Here is a 17,650-nt window from a genome sequence, read left to right as displayed (position 1 = left end):
TTATTGGACTGGGACTTCCTAAGGTCGCAGTCAGTGACTTGTGTTTGCTTGCCATTGTGGGCTCCCTGCGTACTTATGACACTTTTATGCGTGGCACATGGAGCTGAAGGTACATTTTTGCCATTTAATCTCACCCCAGACCCAGTATGACGGTCACTTTGTGCCTGATGTGCGAGTCTTGACTGTGCTAGCGCATACTGCGCCTTGAAGAGCATTCACCATTGTTTGTCCTTTCTTTGGTTGTTAGTCTTTAGACGCCTGTTCCCATACCAAAATCTTTACATACTTTGGGATTCACCTCATCAGACTGGCACTGTCCCTGGCATGATTTCGAATGAGACGTTTCTCTCTTTTCTCCCATATTCTCCTGTTACTCTTTCGCATTCATCGCTTGCATTCACTTCTTATGTTTGTGACCATGCTCTTCAAAAATAAATGATAATATATAGTTAGTAGTAGTAGTAGTAGTAGTAGTAGGACAGACTAGCGATTGATCACTTCTTCAGCACCGCTGCCATCCGATGTGATACAATCACCCAGCTGACTTATTGTATTCGCTATGTTTAGTGGTACTGGTGCTATGATCAGCTTTGGTGATGCATCCGCCCAGTCGTATAATGAGACTTTACAATTTCAAGATGCAAAACGCTGACCAAAACGGATAGCAGAATTATTTAAATCGTTTTGTGTATTTTGCATCAGGATAAAATTCGAACCAGGTAGCGCAATTTCGTCCACATGCTTCAAGTGCTTGAGTCTCCACAGGGAAGTATATCTACTCCAGATGCAGATTATATAGCAAATGTTTTCTCGACAGTTAACCCGATTACGACGTTTTGACGAAAATGCGGCAAAGGGTGACCAAGGGGAATAGTCTTCGTAGGGTTCTGCGGGTGTTGGAGAACTGTGTCGAGAAATTTTTGCACACTTTTGAAGGAAGGCAACAGTTTCTGGCCTTTTGTGTGACGGTGTTCGATTTGCTTTAAGGTAAAGATGTGGTCAATGCATCAGTGACATAGATGGAACGCAGTTCCAACCAGCGTAATCCGCGACGCTTGATTACCATGTAAAGTTTGGGTAAAGGTTTGGGTAAAGATTACAAACTTGTAAGCTTTCCAGTCTACTACCTATGTCTATTAAATCGATGGATATCAGTCGAATGTTTTCATATGGAAAGAAGCTTCATTTGATATTCATAATCAGTCTAAGAAGTTCTATGCATTATTAGTTGTTGGTCCTTGCAGGCATATGTTTCCGTCAAGTCATTCCTTTTTAGAACTAGAGGGAGAACAAGTCAGTCAGCCTTGTGAGAATTTTCTCCAGGCTGCCTGTTGTCAGTTTTCATCCATTTCTCCAACGCTTTTGCGTCCTAGCATTTGCTACCTACTTAACCACTTGGAACAAGCTTTAGCAATCACAACTGACTGGTCAGACACAAGGCACTCATGAATGATGTCTCTTATCGTAAAAGGATCACAAGCCGTGGTAGTCTCTTTGATGCGGTCTTACCAGTTGGTGCACCCATTTTAAATAGAATTCAACTCCTTGAACTTGGTCACTGACCTTCGTCTTTACTCTTTTTCCTACAAGATGCATGTCACTTCTTGAATTCCTGATTGAAGAGTTCAGTTGGCGTTCCTGGGAAGCTTTCTCTTCTGAAACCATTTGTTCGTGTTGGCGTCTTTTTTCATTCTGATAAATAACACTACTGGCACTGACACCGTACTTCCCTACAAACTCTGTGTCATGTGTTCGTACCAGATATTGACAACTTAAGGCATATTACAACCATTGAATGAAAGCGCACTGGAAACATGTTATCCCGAACCTCTGCAGTGTGATCATCAGGGGCACTACTAGCCGTACGAAGCTTCACTACTGAAGCCACTCGCTCAAGTGCCTAATCGTTCTATCCTTGTGATTGCAGTATATGCTGCAGCGTTCCAAACGCGAATGACCGTAAATTACATTTGGTAGACGTTTATAACATTTGGCCGAAAACGAGGTAGCACACGAATGATTGAAGTCGGCGAAAACCCAGGTCAAGGATAACAATCATCTAGGTCGCGTCGATCCTCCCATAGTCATAAAATCCCAGTCCAAATTGTTGTCAGGAACTTTTTTGTTATTCCTCCTTCACCTCCGTTAGATGACTAACAAAGCTGTGGGAGTTTCTAGTCTTCGTTTATGAAATGGTGGTCAGAAATAATCAAAATTAAACCAATGGTTGTTGCATTTATCGGCTGCATCCGGCATTTTGAGTACTCACTGTGGTCGCACTGGTCAATCCATGTACTGACAGGTAGCCTGTTTATTGTAAAAATTTAATTCCCCAAAGTGAACGAAGCGCTACTTAACTTATCGAAGTCGTTGTGTAAGAATGTAACCTTTTAAGTCCTCATGCCGTAGCAGTACGTATATGGTTCATCGGGTCACACTTCAGCAGCCCATTCGAAGTCATTCTCGGGTATTGAAGCCGAGCTGTCGCAATGTTGATTCGTGTTCCTATCCATTAGGTCGCCAGTCCAAGTTATGGCTGAAGGGCATGATGTTATGGCCTGTAGTTTCTATGGAGGTGATTATTGTAACAGCTTAGCCCTTCCATCCGATCAGGTTTATGCGATTTCCATGGATCCGCTTAAATTTAGTGACATCTTGGCCAATTATGTGTGCATTCAGTGGTACGAGGTGGTGCATGGCGGTTGCCAGCAGCATGGCTGGCACAATGTGCTGCATCCATGTATTCACGCATCTAGCTGGGTCTTTCTACATAATGCTTCATCGGAGTGCGCACGCGCGCACATATACATATGTTTGGTAAAACTTCAGTGTTAACTACCAGATCACCCTGACACAACTGGTATTTACATTGTATCTGAAACAAAAAAACAGCTGACCGCATACCAGCTGAGGTCACTCTGTGTGATTGTTGTCTGTTGGTATACCTCACACAGCCCTCGTTTTAGCTTGCTGACTGTCAAGTGCACAAAATCGGCCATCGTTTGACCAGACAACATAATTCTTTTCTTTTCGTCAGTGTCACAGTTCTCCTCTGACCTATGTTTGGAGTACAAATTTCGCAGAATGCATTATATGGTGTTCCGTACTTTTGCCGATCCTTTCTACCTCATTGGTATGTTTCTATATAGAGGAACTTCTCCATTTTAAAGCATTGGTTTTCAATGTGATACAGATTAAGACCGGACGAAAATACTACTTACTCGATTACCAATCCAACCGTACCGTATGAATAAACATCCTGAACGGCAAATTCAAAGTTTTGATGTTAGTTCTTCCAGGATGTTCCGCATTGTACGGGACTTGCCAAAGGAAACCTAAATTATCGTCCACGTTTTTGGAGTTGTAATAATTCAGAGACTTTTGACGCCGGGATTAACGTAGTGAAATAGTCCGTCTCCCTTGAATGTATTGAGTGCGTTATCTAGTTCCAGAAACACACCGAACTGCCCACGTTTTTCTAAGCTTTTAAATAGAATACCGGTGACCGCACATTATCCTGACGTGAACCTGCTGAAATCATTTCATGGTGCGAACGTGCAAGTAACACCAAGAGTATGTCCCTTGCATTTGCCAGAAGTCGGTCGTATCTTGATCCGGTATTAAGCGTATAGTACTGCCGATGGAACTCGCCTTCGTGAATGGGGGTGTGCGTGATCCCCTGTTCATGGTCAGTGACGCTGAGAACTATGGCCGCTAATCTATGTCAGTATAGTTTTGTTGTCATTTTCCATCCAGATTGTCTAGAGGTTTAGGCACCTCGGAATGATTGTGGTAGGCTAGCATTAGGACACTTCCCCATCCACTTCCATTCTTTACCTCACAATGAGGCTTTCAAATAAATTGTGGTTGTACGGCAGTAAGCATCGGTGTTCAGTACTGGTGTGCTGTCGACGATGATGATAATAATGGTTGAGCCTCATACGTTGCATGCGTTTAAATCATAGGCTAATAAACCTCGGAAGCACACCAGCAACTGGAAGCCGAGAAAGTCGAAAGGTCGGTTGATTAAATTAGTGGGGACACCATAATGAAACGAATCAAACAGTTGCAGCAGTTGCCATCCGATAGAGGCAGTCATTTTTATCAGACCTTTCACTCCTCTGTTAATAGCATGCACCTGATTTTCAAAACCCTAGCAACCCGTTTTCTTCGACAAAGCGAGCATTTCGTTGTTAATCACTCTCAATTGTGCTTGAATGCACCGAGACAAAAATCAGGTAAGCCAAGTTACAATTGCAGCATGATTCGCTTTTGGCCATTGTCTAGAGCGGTTTCTTCTCATTGCACTTGACAACGTAAACCTTTAGATTACAATCCTAAGAGCATACCTAATTAGATCTACCATTCGCATCAATCGATTATTCGAGTCTAGATTGCGACGTGCCTTCTTAATGTCTAGGCGCACTTTTGCGTATGATGTGAAGCTCCAACCGAAATGCAGCTGCCAACATCGTCCAGCATTTAAACCTTATTCTATGATCCTGTGAGTGACAGTTCGTAGTCGGTTCAGATGTACAGAAACCTAGTCCGAGTCTGCTGATCACGCCACAAATCCCGTGTAAGGTTTTTGACTACATTTTCCATGTTGATATCTTCTCTTGAGAACAAAATATCGACGCCTTTGGTAGCGACTTTGCCTTCAACGCTGCTTAGCCTCTGCTTCTCAAATTCCATCGAAATAGGTTCAGTGGTTTGGTTGTAATGGTCTTGTTGAGCGGGTCTATCACTGAGTTCCACTTTTAGTTGCAAACCTCGTTTTCATCCATTTCTTTAGTAGAAACAGTACGGCGACCCGCCACTCGACTCTGCTTTGGGTACGCTGATTTGTTGTTATGGCAATTGATAAAGGACTTCAGTACAAACCCAACATTGTCACCATCCTTGGATTCAGTAACATGATTAGAGGCACTTTGAAAACAAAGGGTGAATGGGTGTTCGAACCAATGGCGTCACCAAAAACGATACGACGAGCGGAGCAAGCTGATGTGACTTCGCTCCATAAAATTGTTGCAGTGGATAAAATATTTCAACTCCAAGTCACTAAATCTGCTTTCTAACGCTGCGTCCAGACATGTCATTAGTGAAAAGTGCAGAAGGCAGCGTACGCTCAGTACCCTCGCGTGTCCTTGTTTAACATATGAACGTAGTTGCTGTGGTAGAGTGTTACGCGTCTGTTGTCGACCGATCCGTGAATCTGTGTTACGCTCGAGTATTTTCCTCACAAATCATTCTGCAAAATTTTTCAATGGACTAGACGATTTGTTCATGGAATGTTTTTTGAAGCAATGTCTTTTTTTGTGGATTGAAAAGGATACTTCGTCCGGCAAAAGACTATTTCAGTTTGTTTCCACTAAGTGAAGTAATAGAAAGTGTGCCTGGTTTTTTGTTATTCTCTTCAAGGGGTACCGTCGATTAACAAGCGTGTTTGAAGTCATTATTCATGTTCAATTGAGAATGTTTACCGGAGCGCCCAAAACTTGCTAGAAAAACCGACCTTACTTGGTGGGCTATTTCTATCCCGTCTACTGCTGGAATAAGCTTATTTGCAACTGGCTGTTTAACGATTGAATGACTGATTGCAGATCTGTCATCTGTGGTCTTGTTTCGCCCACTTTGTCTTGCTCTCAGTTCACTGTCCTTGACCACTTTTCCAGCGATGCCATTGCCTTGTCTTCCTTCAAGTGCAAAATGCTGATATCACTCCACAAAAGATTAATAGTCCTTCATATCGGCCTTACTTCATTGACCCTGCTACGCTTGTTCATGCTTCAGTCTTGGTGCTGATTTATTTGACCGACAATACTTGAAGTCGCAATGCAGTCGAGTAAGGTAACCTTAGGCCCCTCGACTCAATGCAGCAGTGGACTAGCCATTGTGTCCAAATCTATGGACCTACTTTGAATCGTTGCGTAGAATTTCGAGGAATTCGGTTTCGCGCATGGTTTTCCTTGACCTACAGCGCATTGTTTTACTGTCGCGCAGTGATCTGACTTTGTCCAGTTTGAAAAGAATGTGTTCTCCGGTAAAGGGGTCACGTTAAGTCCACAGTCAGTTAGCCACTCAGTTTCTCCCACGTCCGCCCGCATGTTGTTGGTCGACAATTTGTGTGTATTTTTTGGCAAGTATGTTGTGATAAATTCATCATAGCTACCGAACCGCATTACACACATCTCTTTTTGCATATAAGTCATCGTTTGGACAGAAGAGCTTCATCTTCCTTCAACTACATCTTCCTATCTACATCTTCCTATCTATCGACGATTTCCGAGACTGTTCTAACCATATGAATGGCTTGTAAATCTTTCTACTCTGTTTGAAGTTCTTTGCACTACTACTTACACCCTTTAGTTATTTGTTCGACTTGATATCTCAAGTCAAGTTATGAGTAGTCGATATTTTGTATCCCAAAAGAAGCGTACTGGAGTTTGCCATCAGTGTTAGCAGGCAACTTACAGACTGTGGTATTATGAATCTGATTGGAAAGTCGGTGTTACTTTCTAGAGGTGGTCTACCTGTTACCCTAAACGGTTGATTCTTTCGGCCATATTGTCTGTCGCCATTAAACATTTACATGCGTATCAGCTATCAACGGGTTTCTGATCTCTTCGAAGCTTGGGTAGTCGGTGCTGTGAGGAGCTTTTAGCTTGTGATCTGACCACCAACAGTTCCATTGTTCTTGTTCAACCTGTGGGTTGTGACCGGAACGATATCAGCCTTCTTATATTATTAGGAACCGTGATACGGCAGTGAAGCATCAGTGTCAACACTGATGTTGCTGTCCGATGATGGTGGTGATGATGGTGATGGGACTGTTACATAAACTCTTCGCATTCCATTTTATCCGGTGAGCCGTTATTCGTCACATTGACCATTTTATCTTTTTTCTCAAATGATGACATTTCTCAATAAATCTTGGAGATCCTTGTAGGTCCATCACTTAGGACAGATGACCGCATATCTTGGTATCTCGTATTTGGCGTTAAAAACTGTTGTTCCTGTCACTACCATCACGTGGGGTTACCGTCTTTGCTCTTTGGTCTTTGTCTAGACTAGTCCATATTCTATGTTGTCTGAAACGGGAATGCTGGACTACTTGTATCACTTTGTCTTTCAGTTGTTAATGGTACTTAGAATTAATAAGTTACAGTAACCAAGCCCACCCAATCACCTAGAGACAACATTTGACATCAGGTTTTTTGGTCGACGGTCTCAGCTCTTCCTGATGACTCGCCGCCATTGGAGTTCGACACATCCTATCGCTAAGGCTAATCTATAGGACCTTTTTTCTCTTTGATAAGAGTCGATCCTTAGGAGAAGTCTTTCCAGATCAAGTCCAGTAGAATATTGAACAAAGGGAGTTTTTAGTCAAGTATCCTTTTATGTTTTAGTACGCTGTGTATTGTGTACTGCAAGCTTCTTTAATTTCTATACCGCAAACGTCTTCTTGTCATACAGCTATTCATTGCCAGCCGATTACCGATCTCCTTGTTAGTACTGGAGGGCTGAATGTACAGCCTAATGATACTGACCCTTTTGGCCAACTAATATCGAGCAATACTCCAATAAATACCTTCAGAGCTGGCAGTTTTCCCAGAATGTGTTCATTCTGCCACCTCTCAACATCGCTTTTGTATCGCATCCTTCTAGATGGCTTTTGGATAGTTACTCTTTAACGATTAAGTCACATGATTGGTTCAAACGGGAAAATTAGTACACACTGTCTGAGACAACAGTTGTACCACTGTCGGGCAGTGCTCTTTTATCACCGACACAAGAGCTCAATGTTCGACTTTTCTTTCATCCGTCCAGAGATTCCCGTTCACATCGGCATATCGCTTACCGTGAGGACAAGGCACTGATTGGCACGGCTCGCTATGCTAGCATAAATTCACATGCTGGTATCGAACAATCCAGACGGGACGATCTTGAATCGTTGGGCTACGTCCTGATGTATTTTCTCCGTGGAACTCTTCCTTGGCAGGGTTTAAAGGTTGGTTTGCGGTGCTTTTCATTGCTTAAAACTGTCGTTCTGTTATTTATAGTAAATAATGCTCAACCTTGTGCAACACTTATGTAACCCTCCACCAGACTTCGGACTTTGAACACGCTTGTTCAAAATTTAGTGACTAGCTTCGAGTTTACGCAGACGGAACACACTTTTACGCTAACCCTTAGCCCTACTCCTACATGAATGATGCTCGTGGATTAAACCACTGGTGTCCGAGAGTTGCGAACCTAGTTTCACCGCTGGTTAGCCTTATTAATTGGGTGTTGTTGTCGCTGATTCAGTTCATTTGAAAACCACACAAATCATTGCCGTCGGGGTTTGAGGAAGATGTTGACTCGCAACATCATCTAAGAAGAGAAAAACTAGTGGATTTGATCAAAGCGCCTTTGAACAGTATTTGCGTATTCAATTTGGGTATGGCAACAAAAGGCACAAGAGTCACGCAAAAGTCGTCGAAGAGGAGGCTTTTGATTCATGTATAGTCTTTTGAAGTAGAAGAAGTCCTCATATATACGATACTTCGAATTTTTCCCATACTTGAAGTGCATTTGGGTGAATAACTCCTGTTGTCTTGGGACAATGCACAGGTTTCTTAGAATTAAGCGAACGGCATATTTACTGTGGTGAGTGCAGTAAACTCCATTCCGTTATTGAAGTCGTTTCCTGTCGATAAGCAGGGTTCATTCTCACTATAAATCTCACGAATCTCAAGAGATTCGACCATTCTACCGCGAGTGGCTGACCAGCTGTATGATTAACTCGTACTCTTGCGGTATATACCACCACCATCTTTTGGTCACACTTCTAGGGTCGCAAGATCCAGTGTTTCCTTGCCCCTCCGGTGACCACTTTTCAGCTGGGAGGCTCATGCAAGTTTTTAAATTTTCTTCTTTTCTAAGCAGCTTACTTGTTTGTACTTACTCTCGCTGCCTTCGAATGGAAGGGGGTTCACAGTGTTTGGAGACACAATCGGACTACCGGTTTTGTGAGATGTAAATTTTTGGTTGCACCGCACGTGAAAACGACGACTGGTCTCTACAACAATATCGCTACTGGTTGCTTCATTCCATTTTTCTTCGAGAAACAGCATGCCAACGCCTCTTTTCATTGTACCCAAATAAGAAACCGGAATATTCAGTCTCTTCAGAGGTCTGGTGTTCAGTTCGGACAAGACCCCATAAGAAAACTCACGGGATGTTATCGCGAGATATGTGCAGCGATATGTAAGCAGCACAGGACCCGTGGCACCGTAGATGATTTAGTTAAGTCAGTCCCGGATGTGTGAAGGGATGTGTAGAGCGGAAATCCACCAACCTAGTCAATACTGCTAGAGCAGCATCTTTCAGTGGTCTGGTATAAAGGTCGTGTTACATCCTTTCACTGAATTCTGTTCATACGAAATTAGTCATAATTGTGTTGAAAACCCATTAGAAGAATTGGTTTTGGATCGAATGGATGTTGTTTCGTTCGCTACTTCGTTGTTACCCGCTTCCGTCCATATAAATTCTGAAAGATTGCTTGATATCCCTTGGTGTGACTCAGTGAGTGGGAAACAGCTTCATCATAATTTCATTGTATAAATCGCAAACTGCCCGATAAAACTACGATACAGCTGTTCTTTTATCAGTCAGTTCCACTAAGGGATATCAACTGCTCTGTAAACGCAAGTGGGATTAATGCGTGAATGCATGGATTACCTCTCATAGTATGGTTAATAAGTTTGTTTGTACGTTAGGCCGATAGGTCGAAACTGAGGAATCCCGATAACACTATGAGCTTAGTTTTCCGGTCATTCTTTAGCCTGAACTGGTCGTCATTCACCTATTTAGAGTAATAGGAAAGTTGATGAGTTTCCACTCTCTCTGTCACCATTGCTCCAAACTTTCCATTCTAATAGTTACACGACCCAAACCATCAGTACGTTAGAAATGTTTCTACTAATTAACGTCACGATTCTGATGTCATTTTCATTAACTGCCCTATGCGCGAGTTGCAGGGCCATGTCATGTGACATATGCAATCTCCGCGGGCTGACCTGCCGATCCACTTTACTTTTATGAACACATCAGTCATAGATTCCAGTGTTTTCCAACCGTTTTGATCCGATTTGCGCGTTAATCAGTTTGGGAACTGAAAGTATCACAGTGGTGCTTATCTCGTTTTGTCATAAAAAATCCTACCAACTAGAAGCCATCTAAAATTTGAATTTTCGTTGCGGTGCTCCTAATTTCGCGATTTCTGAATAAATTTCGGCTTAGCAGGGTCCTTTTTGGTTTATCATGCATGCGCGAACCGATTACTCTGGTGATTCAAAAAGTAGTCTACGATGTCCGCCCTAAAATTCATTTAGGTCACTCAGCCATTTCTGTGCATGCGAATGTTTGTGTGGGGATATAAACACCCATGTCTGATCTGGTGGTACACTGCGTAAAAACTTTACTTTCCAATAAGTCCACCGCAGTGAAACGGTATTTGGTCAGCAGCTTTTGGCCACCATGAGCAACCAGACCCGGGATTTTCCCGTCCTCCAAATGTTTTGTGGTCATCTAGGATTCAAGGGATTATTGCTACCCATCCACGCTACTAGGATGGGATATTTCGACAGCACAACGCAAGCTTTGTTCTCTGTATTGTCTGGCTAACCTTCTTGTAATTCGGATCTCAAACCGATTGAGAATCTGTGAAAAGCAAGTCTATGAGCTTTGCAAGAGTCCGATATTGATTGGGTAACTGCTGTAAAGCGAAGAACGAGAAATATTAGCCAAATTGCCCTCAAACAGTCCTTGATCGTTTGTGTATAGGGATTTTGAAGTAAAACGGCCTGATTTCCTGACTGGAACTTTGATAGGACGGCCATCTGGAGACGGTCCTATATATAGTCTCTTGGCGACGGCTCTCACTTTGACTTTTCACACCATGTCCTTCAGTGAATATTTCACCAAGGTACGTGTGTGGTTTCCGATAGGGGACATCAATTGCTCAACAAAGCTCGTCCTATCCCATCCGGTATTGACCTTTTTACTGGCATGAGTGCAGTGTATTGCATACTCTGGTCACGGACAATATTAAATAATCTGAATAATTTTGCCTCATACTTTGACATGCGCTTCACACTTGCAAAGGGTAAAGTGCTGCCGCAAGACTGGATGGGCTCGGACCCGAATCTCATGCTTGCGGATGGGCCGATTGAAGCAGTGGACAAATTTGTCTGCGTGGGCAACTGTATCAGTCCCAGTGGTGAGAGGACCAGAGCGGCTTTCGTGAACCTGTATCACCTGTGGCGTAGGAATGACATCTGACTCTCCGTCAAAGATCGAATATACAATGCTGCGCGGCGCTCCATATTGTACGGTTCAGAATCCGGCTGCTGCGCGCCAATGACGTCAAAAGACTTTCAGTGTTTGATCATTGGTATATTCGAAGCATTGCCCGAGTCTGGGGGGAACACCGAACCAGTCATGTTGAAATACGTGAGATGCTTTTCGGAAGAAGTAGCTCGTCCTCGATAGATTAAGTGATCAAACTCCACAGTTTGCACTAGCTTGTTCACCTGCTACTTATGCCAGTTGACCGAATCTCTCGAAGGGTTCTCCACACACAACCACACGAAGGGTGGAAACGGGCCAGGGGAGGTCAACGACTTGGCAGCTAAGCATAAAAGCCACTACCAGCAGACTCAGTGGCGCTGGTCATTGCCGTCTCCCTGGATGGGGACACCGAGACGGTCCACATCAATGGTTAGAGACATTGTCAGACATGGCCTAGTCACGCCGCCAGTGACGCTTTTGCATCCAAGCAATTGTCTTCAATTCATATATCCCCCTCTGAATCTCCCCAATTAAAAGTTCACTGTCAACCCTGTATTTGTACATCAATTATATCGGCTACCGCATCCAGCTATCTACCACATATCCGTAAATCATCAGTGAACGAAACTGCGGCAGCTAGACCCACTGTACGGTTCTTACAGCTGTTGATGATGATAGTCTAATCGTGTGGAGCAATCACAGTTAACATACGCTTGGCAGTTATATTGCTGTATCATGCGATCCTCTCATGGAAACTCACTTTGATACTTTATTCACCACCTTGAATGGTGGGTGAACCTATCTTGACGTTTAATCCATTCGTTCCTCGCAGAGGAATTTGTCGTTTGGATGTGATTATTCCTGAATGGGCGCGCGCAACATCGTGTTGTCCCAGTCTTAGTTCTTCTGGTTGTTATTTGAAAATGATATCCCTGTGCGGATTAATTTGACTGTGTTGGAGCTAACTGCTTTGAAAACGGGGTGAATTGTTTCAAATTAACGTAGTTCTTCGCAATAGAGAAGAGCTTTAGTCAATACATTGATTTGTTTGATACCTATTTTGAGTTGCACATTGCGGAAGAATGGGGTGAACAACGATGAGGATTTTGTCTTCCCTCACTTGCCCGTCAAATTCCACCGCGATAGTTTCTCATATTCGCGTCCAATATGTAGGTGGTTTCTTGAAGAATCCTGCGAACTTGCCGTTCACTTTTTCTCCACGCCACGAAGCATTCAAACACTGCGTTGACAAATGGCTCAATACTGTTCTAACCTGATTTCATATAACCTTTCTAACACTGCCTTCACTAGTTGGGTAAATTTACCACGTCACCAAACCTGCAGTTTACTTGGTTTTTCCTCCGATTAGATTTTCGTGGTGTTTGTTAACACTTACCGGACAACATTTCACTTGCCTTATTATACGCCACTCGATGAGACCGAGCAGTAGCTGTAGATGCGACTGGCTCTATCTGCAACATCCACCGGTATCCTTTTTCTAAAGGTACCTCTAGAAACATCTCATTGTTCGCAGACACCCAAATGCTTTGGGAATTTGTTGAATGCGCAGTCATTCACATGCGACACAATCGCCTCCCGAGTTGTCTTCCATGTGTACCCTACCATCATTTCCGCACTCCGTGTCAGATGACCAGTCAGATGGACAGGCCACACGCTTTCGACGACGAATCACCACTCTCGCTTGCGTTGCGAGTTACTACCCGTGACTGCTTTTACTTGTGAAACTTTCAGTGTGATTGTAATCTGGAGCTTTTTTACCTTATTTGGACGTCACTTAATGTCAGGGCGAACGGAAGCGCAGGCCCCAATTACTTGCTCCGTTTTACTCCAGAAGGCTACTTCATTTTTCTCATTTCGACAGAGTATAAGCAAATTCTTAACGAGGTTTGCAGATCATGGATTCTCTCACAGTTCCCTGAAGATGGAACAGTTACATGTAAATGCGCGCCTTTGGAACAGTGATCTGTTGTCCGCGATATCACCCATCTCTTCTTTCAGTTCTTACGTTAGGAGTGTACCTACAATTGTTAACTTGAGGCGTTGGTTCTATTCATTCCTAGAGAGCGTAAGTTTTCGTCTCGAAGGACGAGCACCTTTCTATCAGTAGTAAATAATATACAATCCCGATATTATTCGCTCTTTGAACAGAGCTATTTAAATTTCGTCAGGAGTTCCATGGCGCTCGACGTAGAAGAGTCACTTATTTCCGAAGTCATCAGAAGTTCCAGTTCAACTGTCTGGAGCTCGACTTGGCAGCTAAGCATAAAAGCCACTACCAGCAGACTCAGTGGCGCTGGTCATTGCCGTCTCCCTGGATGGGGACACCGAGACGGTCCACATCAATGGTTAGAGACATTGTCAGACATGGCCTAGTCACGCCGCCAGTGACGCTTTTGCATCCAAGCAATTGTCTTCAATTCATATATCCCCCTCTGAATCTCCCCAATTAAAAGTTCACTGTCAACCCTGTATTTGTACATCAATTATATCGGCTACCGCATCCAGCTATCTACCACATATCCGTAAATCATCAGTGAACGAAACTGCGGCAGCTAGACCCACTGTACGGTTCTTACAGCTGTTGATGATGATAGTCTAATCGTGTGGAGCAATCACAGTTAACATACGCTTGGCAGTTATATTGCTGTATCATGCGATCCTCTCATGGAAACTCACTTTGATACTTTATTCACCACCTTGAATGGTGGGTGAACCTATCTTGACGTTTAATCCATTCGTTCCTCGCAGAGGAATTTGTCGTTTGGATTTGATTATTCCTGAATGGGCGCGCGCAACATCGTGTTGTCCCAGTCTTAGTTCTTCTGGTTGTTATTTGAAAATGATATCCCTGTGCGGATTAATTTGACTGTGTTGGAGCTAACTGCTTTGAAAACGGGGTGAATTGTTTCAAATTAACGTAGTTCTTCGCAATAGAGAAGAGCTTTAGTCAATACATTGATTTGTTTGATACCTATTTTGAGTTGCACATTGCGGAAGAATGGGGTGAACAACGATGAGGATTTTGTCTTCCCTCACTTGCCCGTCAAATTCCACCGCGATAGTTTCTCATATTCGCGTCCAATATGTAGGTGGTTTCTTGAAGAATCCTGCGAACTTGCCGTTCACTTTTTCTCCACGCCACGAAGCATTCAAACACTGCGTTGACAAATGGCTCAATACTGTTCTAACCTGATTTCATATAACCTTTCTAACACTGCCTTCACTAGTTGGGTAAATTTACCACGTCACCAAACCTGCAGTTTACTTGGTTTTTCCTCCGATTAGATTTTCGTGGTGTTTGTTAACACTTACCGGACAACATTTCACTTGCCTTATTATACGCCACTCGATGAGACCGAGCAGTAGCTGTAGATGCGACTGGCTCTATCTGCAACATCCACCGGTATCCTTTTTCTAAAGGTACCTCTAGAAACATCTCATTGTTCGCAGACACCCAAATGCTTTGGGAATTTGTTGAATGCGCAGTCATTCACATGCGACACAATCGCCTCCCGAGTTGTCTTCCATGTGTACCCTACCATCATTTCCGCACTCCGTGTCAGATGACCAGTCAGATGGACAGGCCACACGCTTTCGACGACGAATCACCACTCTCGCTTGCGTTGCGAGTTACTACCCGTGACTGCTTTTACTTGTGAAACTTTCAGTGTGATTGTAATCTGGAGCTTTTTTACCTTATTTGGACGTCACTTAATGTCAGGGCGAACGGAAGCGCAGGCCCCAATTACTTGCTCCGTTTTACTCCAGAAGGCTACTTCATTTTTCTCATTTCGACAGAGTATAAGCAAATTCTTAACGAGGTTTGCAGATCATGGATTCTCTCACAGTTCCCTGAAGATGGAACAGTTACATGTAAATGCGCGCCTTTGGAACAGTGATCTGTTGTCCGCGATATCACCCATCTCTTCTTTCAGTTCTTACGTTAGGAGTGTACCTACAATTGTTAACTTGAGGCGTTGGTTCTATTCATTCCTAGAGAGCGTAAGTTTTCGTCTCGAAGGACGAGCACCTTTCTATCAGTAGTAAATAATATACAATCCCGATATTATTCGCTCTTTGAACAGAGCTATTTAAATTTCGTCAGGAGTTCCATGGCGCTCGACGTAGAAGAGTCACTTATTTCCGAAGTCATCAGAAGTTCCAGTTCAACTGTCTGGAGCTCCGACGCGCGTTGGCAATCCTATTGAACAATAGCGGATGGACAGAAATTGTAAAACAGAACAAATGACTGTCATGAATATTATAAGTCAGTGGCAAGTCATCGAAACCAACACTCTTTAGCTAAAGTGGGAAACAATCAGGGGGAGTAGAAGAGTCTTCTTGGACATTTAGGGAATGCTTTAGCGTTTAGTGTGATTGCGGTAGTGTGCAGTTCCCATGTAGGCCTTGGAATAGAATGACGTCCCTTGGAAGCTCACTGAAGTTCTATTAGTACAGCCATGTAGATTGCTGAACGTTGCTACTGTAACGTTCGTTTACTTCGTTCTGTCTACGTGGTTCCCATTCATCCTTGTTCTTACAGGCAGCCACAAAGGCGCAGAAATATGAGCAAATCTACGAGAAGAAGGTCAGTGTCCCAACGGATGTTCTTTGTCGAGGGTATCCTGCCGAATTCTCAATCTATATGAACCACTGCCGAAGCCTTCGTTTTGAGGAGACCCCAAACTATGGATTTCTCCGAAGTAATTTCCGAAACCTTTTCCGGACCTTGTCCTTCGTCTGGGATTACGTGTTTGATTGGACTTTGTTACGTCAAAAAGGATCCACGGTACATCAACAATGCCAGGGCGCCAGTCTTCTTAATCGGGATCCACCGGCTGGAGCAACTGCTGGGGCCTCTGCTGGAGCCACAGCTGGTGCAAACGTGTTCGTTCCTGTCGGTGACAACCCCACTGAGCTGAAAAATTTAGCAGGTCGTCTGCCTACGGATCCCATCCAACCTGTATCCAAATAGTCTTTCCTAGTGAGGTGGATGCACATACGAAGAACCAAAAATGACGCACACCAAGTGATACTTTCGTTCTTATCTCTTTCACATCATTCACTTATGTGGACACAGGTTTCTGAAGTTCCACTTTGGGACCATGTGTTGACTTTGTGTAGCAGCCTCGAACGTGTGCTGCTTCTAATCAGTATTGGCGTATAGTTCACTCCCATCCGCCTTGTCCTCCTCTATTTAAGCATGCACACGCACATTCACAACATGAAAACACAAATGCAGCTTGCCTATTTCACGCACATTCCTGCCAAACGCATAGCAGTCACATGCCGCAGCTTTAGAGGAGTTGTTGCAGGTCCTGGCTCCCTGTTTGTGGATGCGCTATGACCACCTGAGTATCTAGTCACTAACGATTTTGATAGGTGATTGGCATATTATTTCTTCAAAAATGAGTTTTCTTAGATTCTTCATGTATTTTTCTGACTTTAGAACAACTGCTTCCTATAACCTATCTAACGATCTCTGATCATCAGCAGATTCCCTCTGTCTTGGCAACTCACGTCCAGGCGACTGCATCATATTCTGCAATGTGTGTGCGGTCTTTAGGAAATCATCTCCATGTCGTTCATGTTTGTGTGCTAACAGCAACATTTGTGATGGCTAACAAAGCGGAATCCACACTATCGATGTGTGAGATCGTATAATCAAATGTTGACCACTTTGTACACATCTTCGCCTTGATAGTGTTATTTTCACTCCGTTTTTCTATGAGTACGCAAGACGTCTCATTCGGTTTTATTTTTTTTATCTGTAATTTTTTCTTCATTTTATCGTTGTCTATTGCTTTTGGCTCTTTATTCGTTGTCCGTTTCTGCACTGTTGCTTTTGCCCGTCAATTGTCCGGTCGCACTGGGCGCGCGATCTGCCTTCGCTTCCTGTATCTGTTTTCTCCATGGGAGGATATCATTATCATTCGTGTCGTCCGCGAGCCCATCGGTCTTCCTGGTTTTCCCCACTTCAGTTTGTTCTTTATTTTTGAATCTGGGGTATATCCTGTATATTTAGGCGCCACCATCGTCGTCCATACGCTCCAGTATCCTCATCGCCCAGTCTAAATTTGATGATCTGCTTTCCGACCGAATCAAGAAGCACATAGCGTTCGGTCACGGACAGCCAGGGCTGTATCGCTGGTGTTCGCTGTCCTTAAAATTCACTCTTGGATCAACCTTTATTGAGAGTTGTGTCCAAGGTGTTTATTTTCTGCGCGTCTGTAATGGCTCATCCGCCCTATTCAATCCATCAAGCTGTTCTGCAGCACGAATACACAGCCCC

At 43.6% G+C, this 17,650-nt stretch overlaps 1 protein-coding gene across 1 annotated transcript in view; it reads left to right on the top strand.

The window, feature by feature from the left end:
* T265_14773 (hypothetical protein) overlaps positions 1–17,650 on the top strand; it is a gene marked incomplete at both ends in the record, with an annotated part of 25,036 nt that extends 7,386 nt beyond the window's left edge. Inside the window, 2 exons of the mRNA XM_009175157.1 lie at positions 7,831–8,011; positions 15,902–17,650. Of these exons, the coding sequence (XP_009173421.1) occupies positions 7,831–8,011; positions 15,902–16,333 (613 nt within the window). The remainder of the gene's footprint in view (positions 1–7,830; positions 8,012–15,901) is intronic.

This window comes from Opisthorchis viverrini, assembly GCF_000715545.1.
Source record: "Opisthorchis viverrini unplaced genomic scaffold opera_v5_258, whole genome shotgun sequence".
NCBI classification, from domain to species: domain Eukaryota; kingdom Metazoa; phylum Platyhelminthes; class Trematoda; order Opisthorchiida; family Opisthorchiidae; genus Opisthorchis; species Opisthorchis viverrini.
This window is presented reverse-complemented; position numbering and strand designations above follow the sequence as displayed.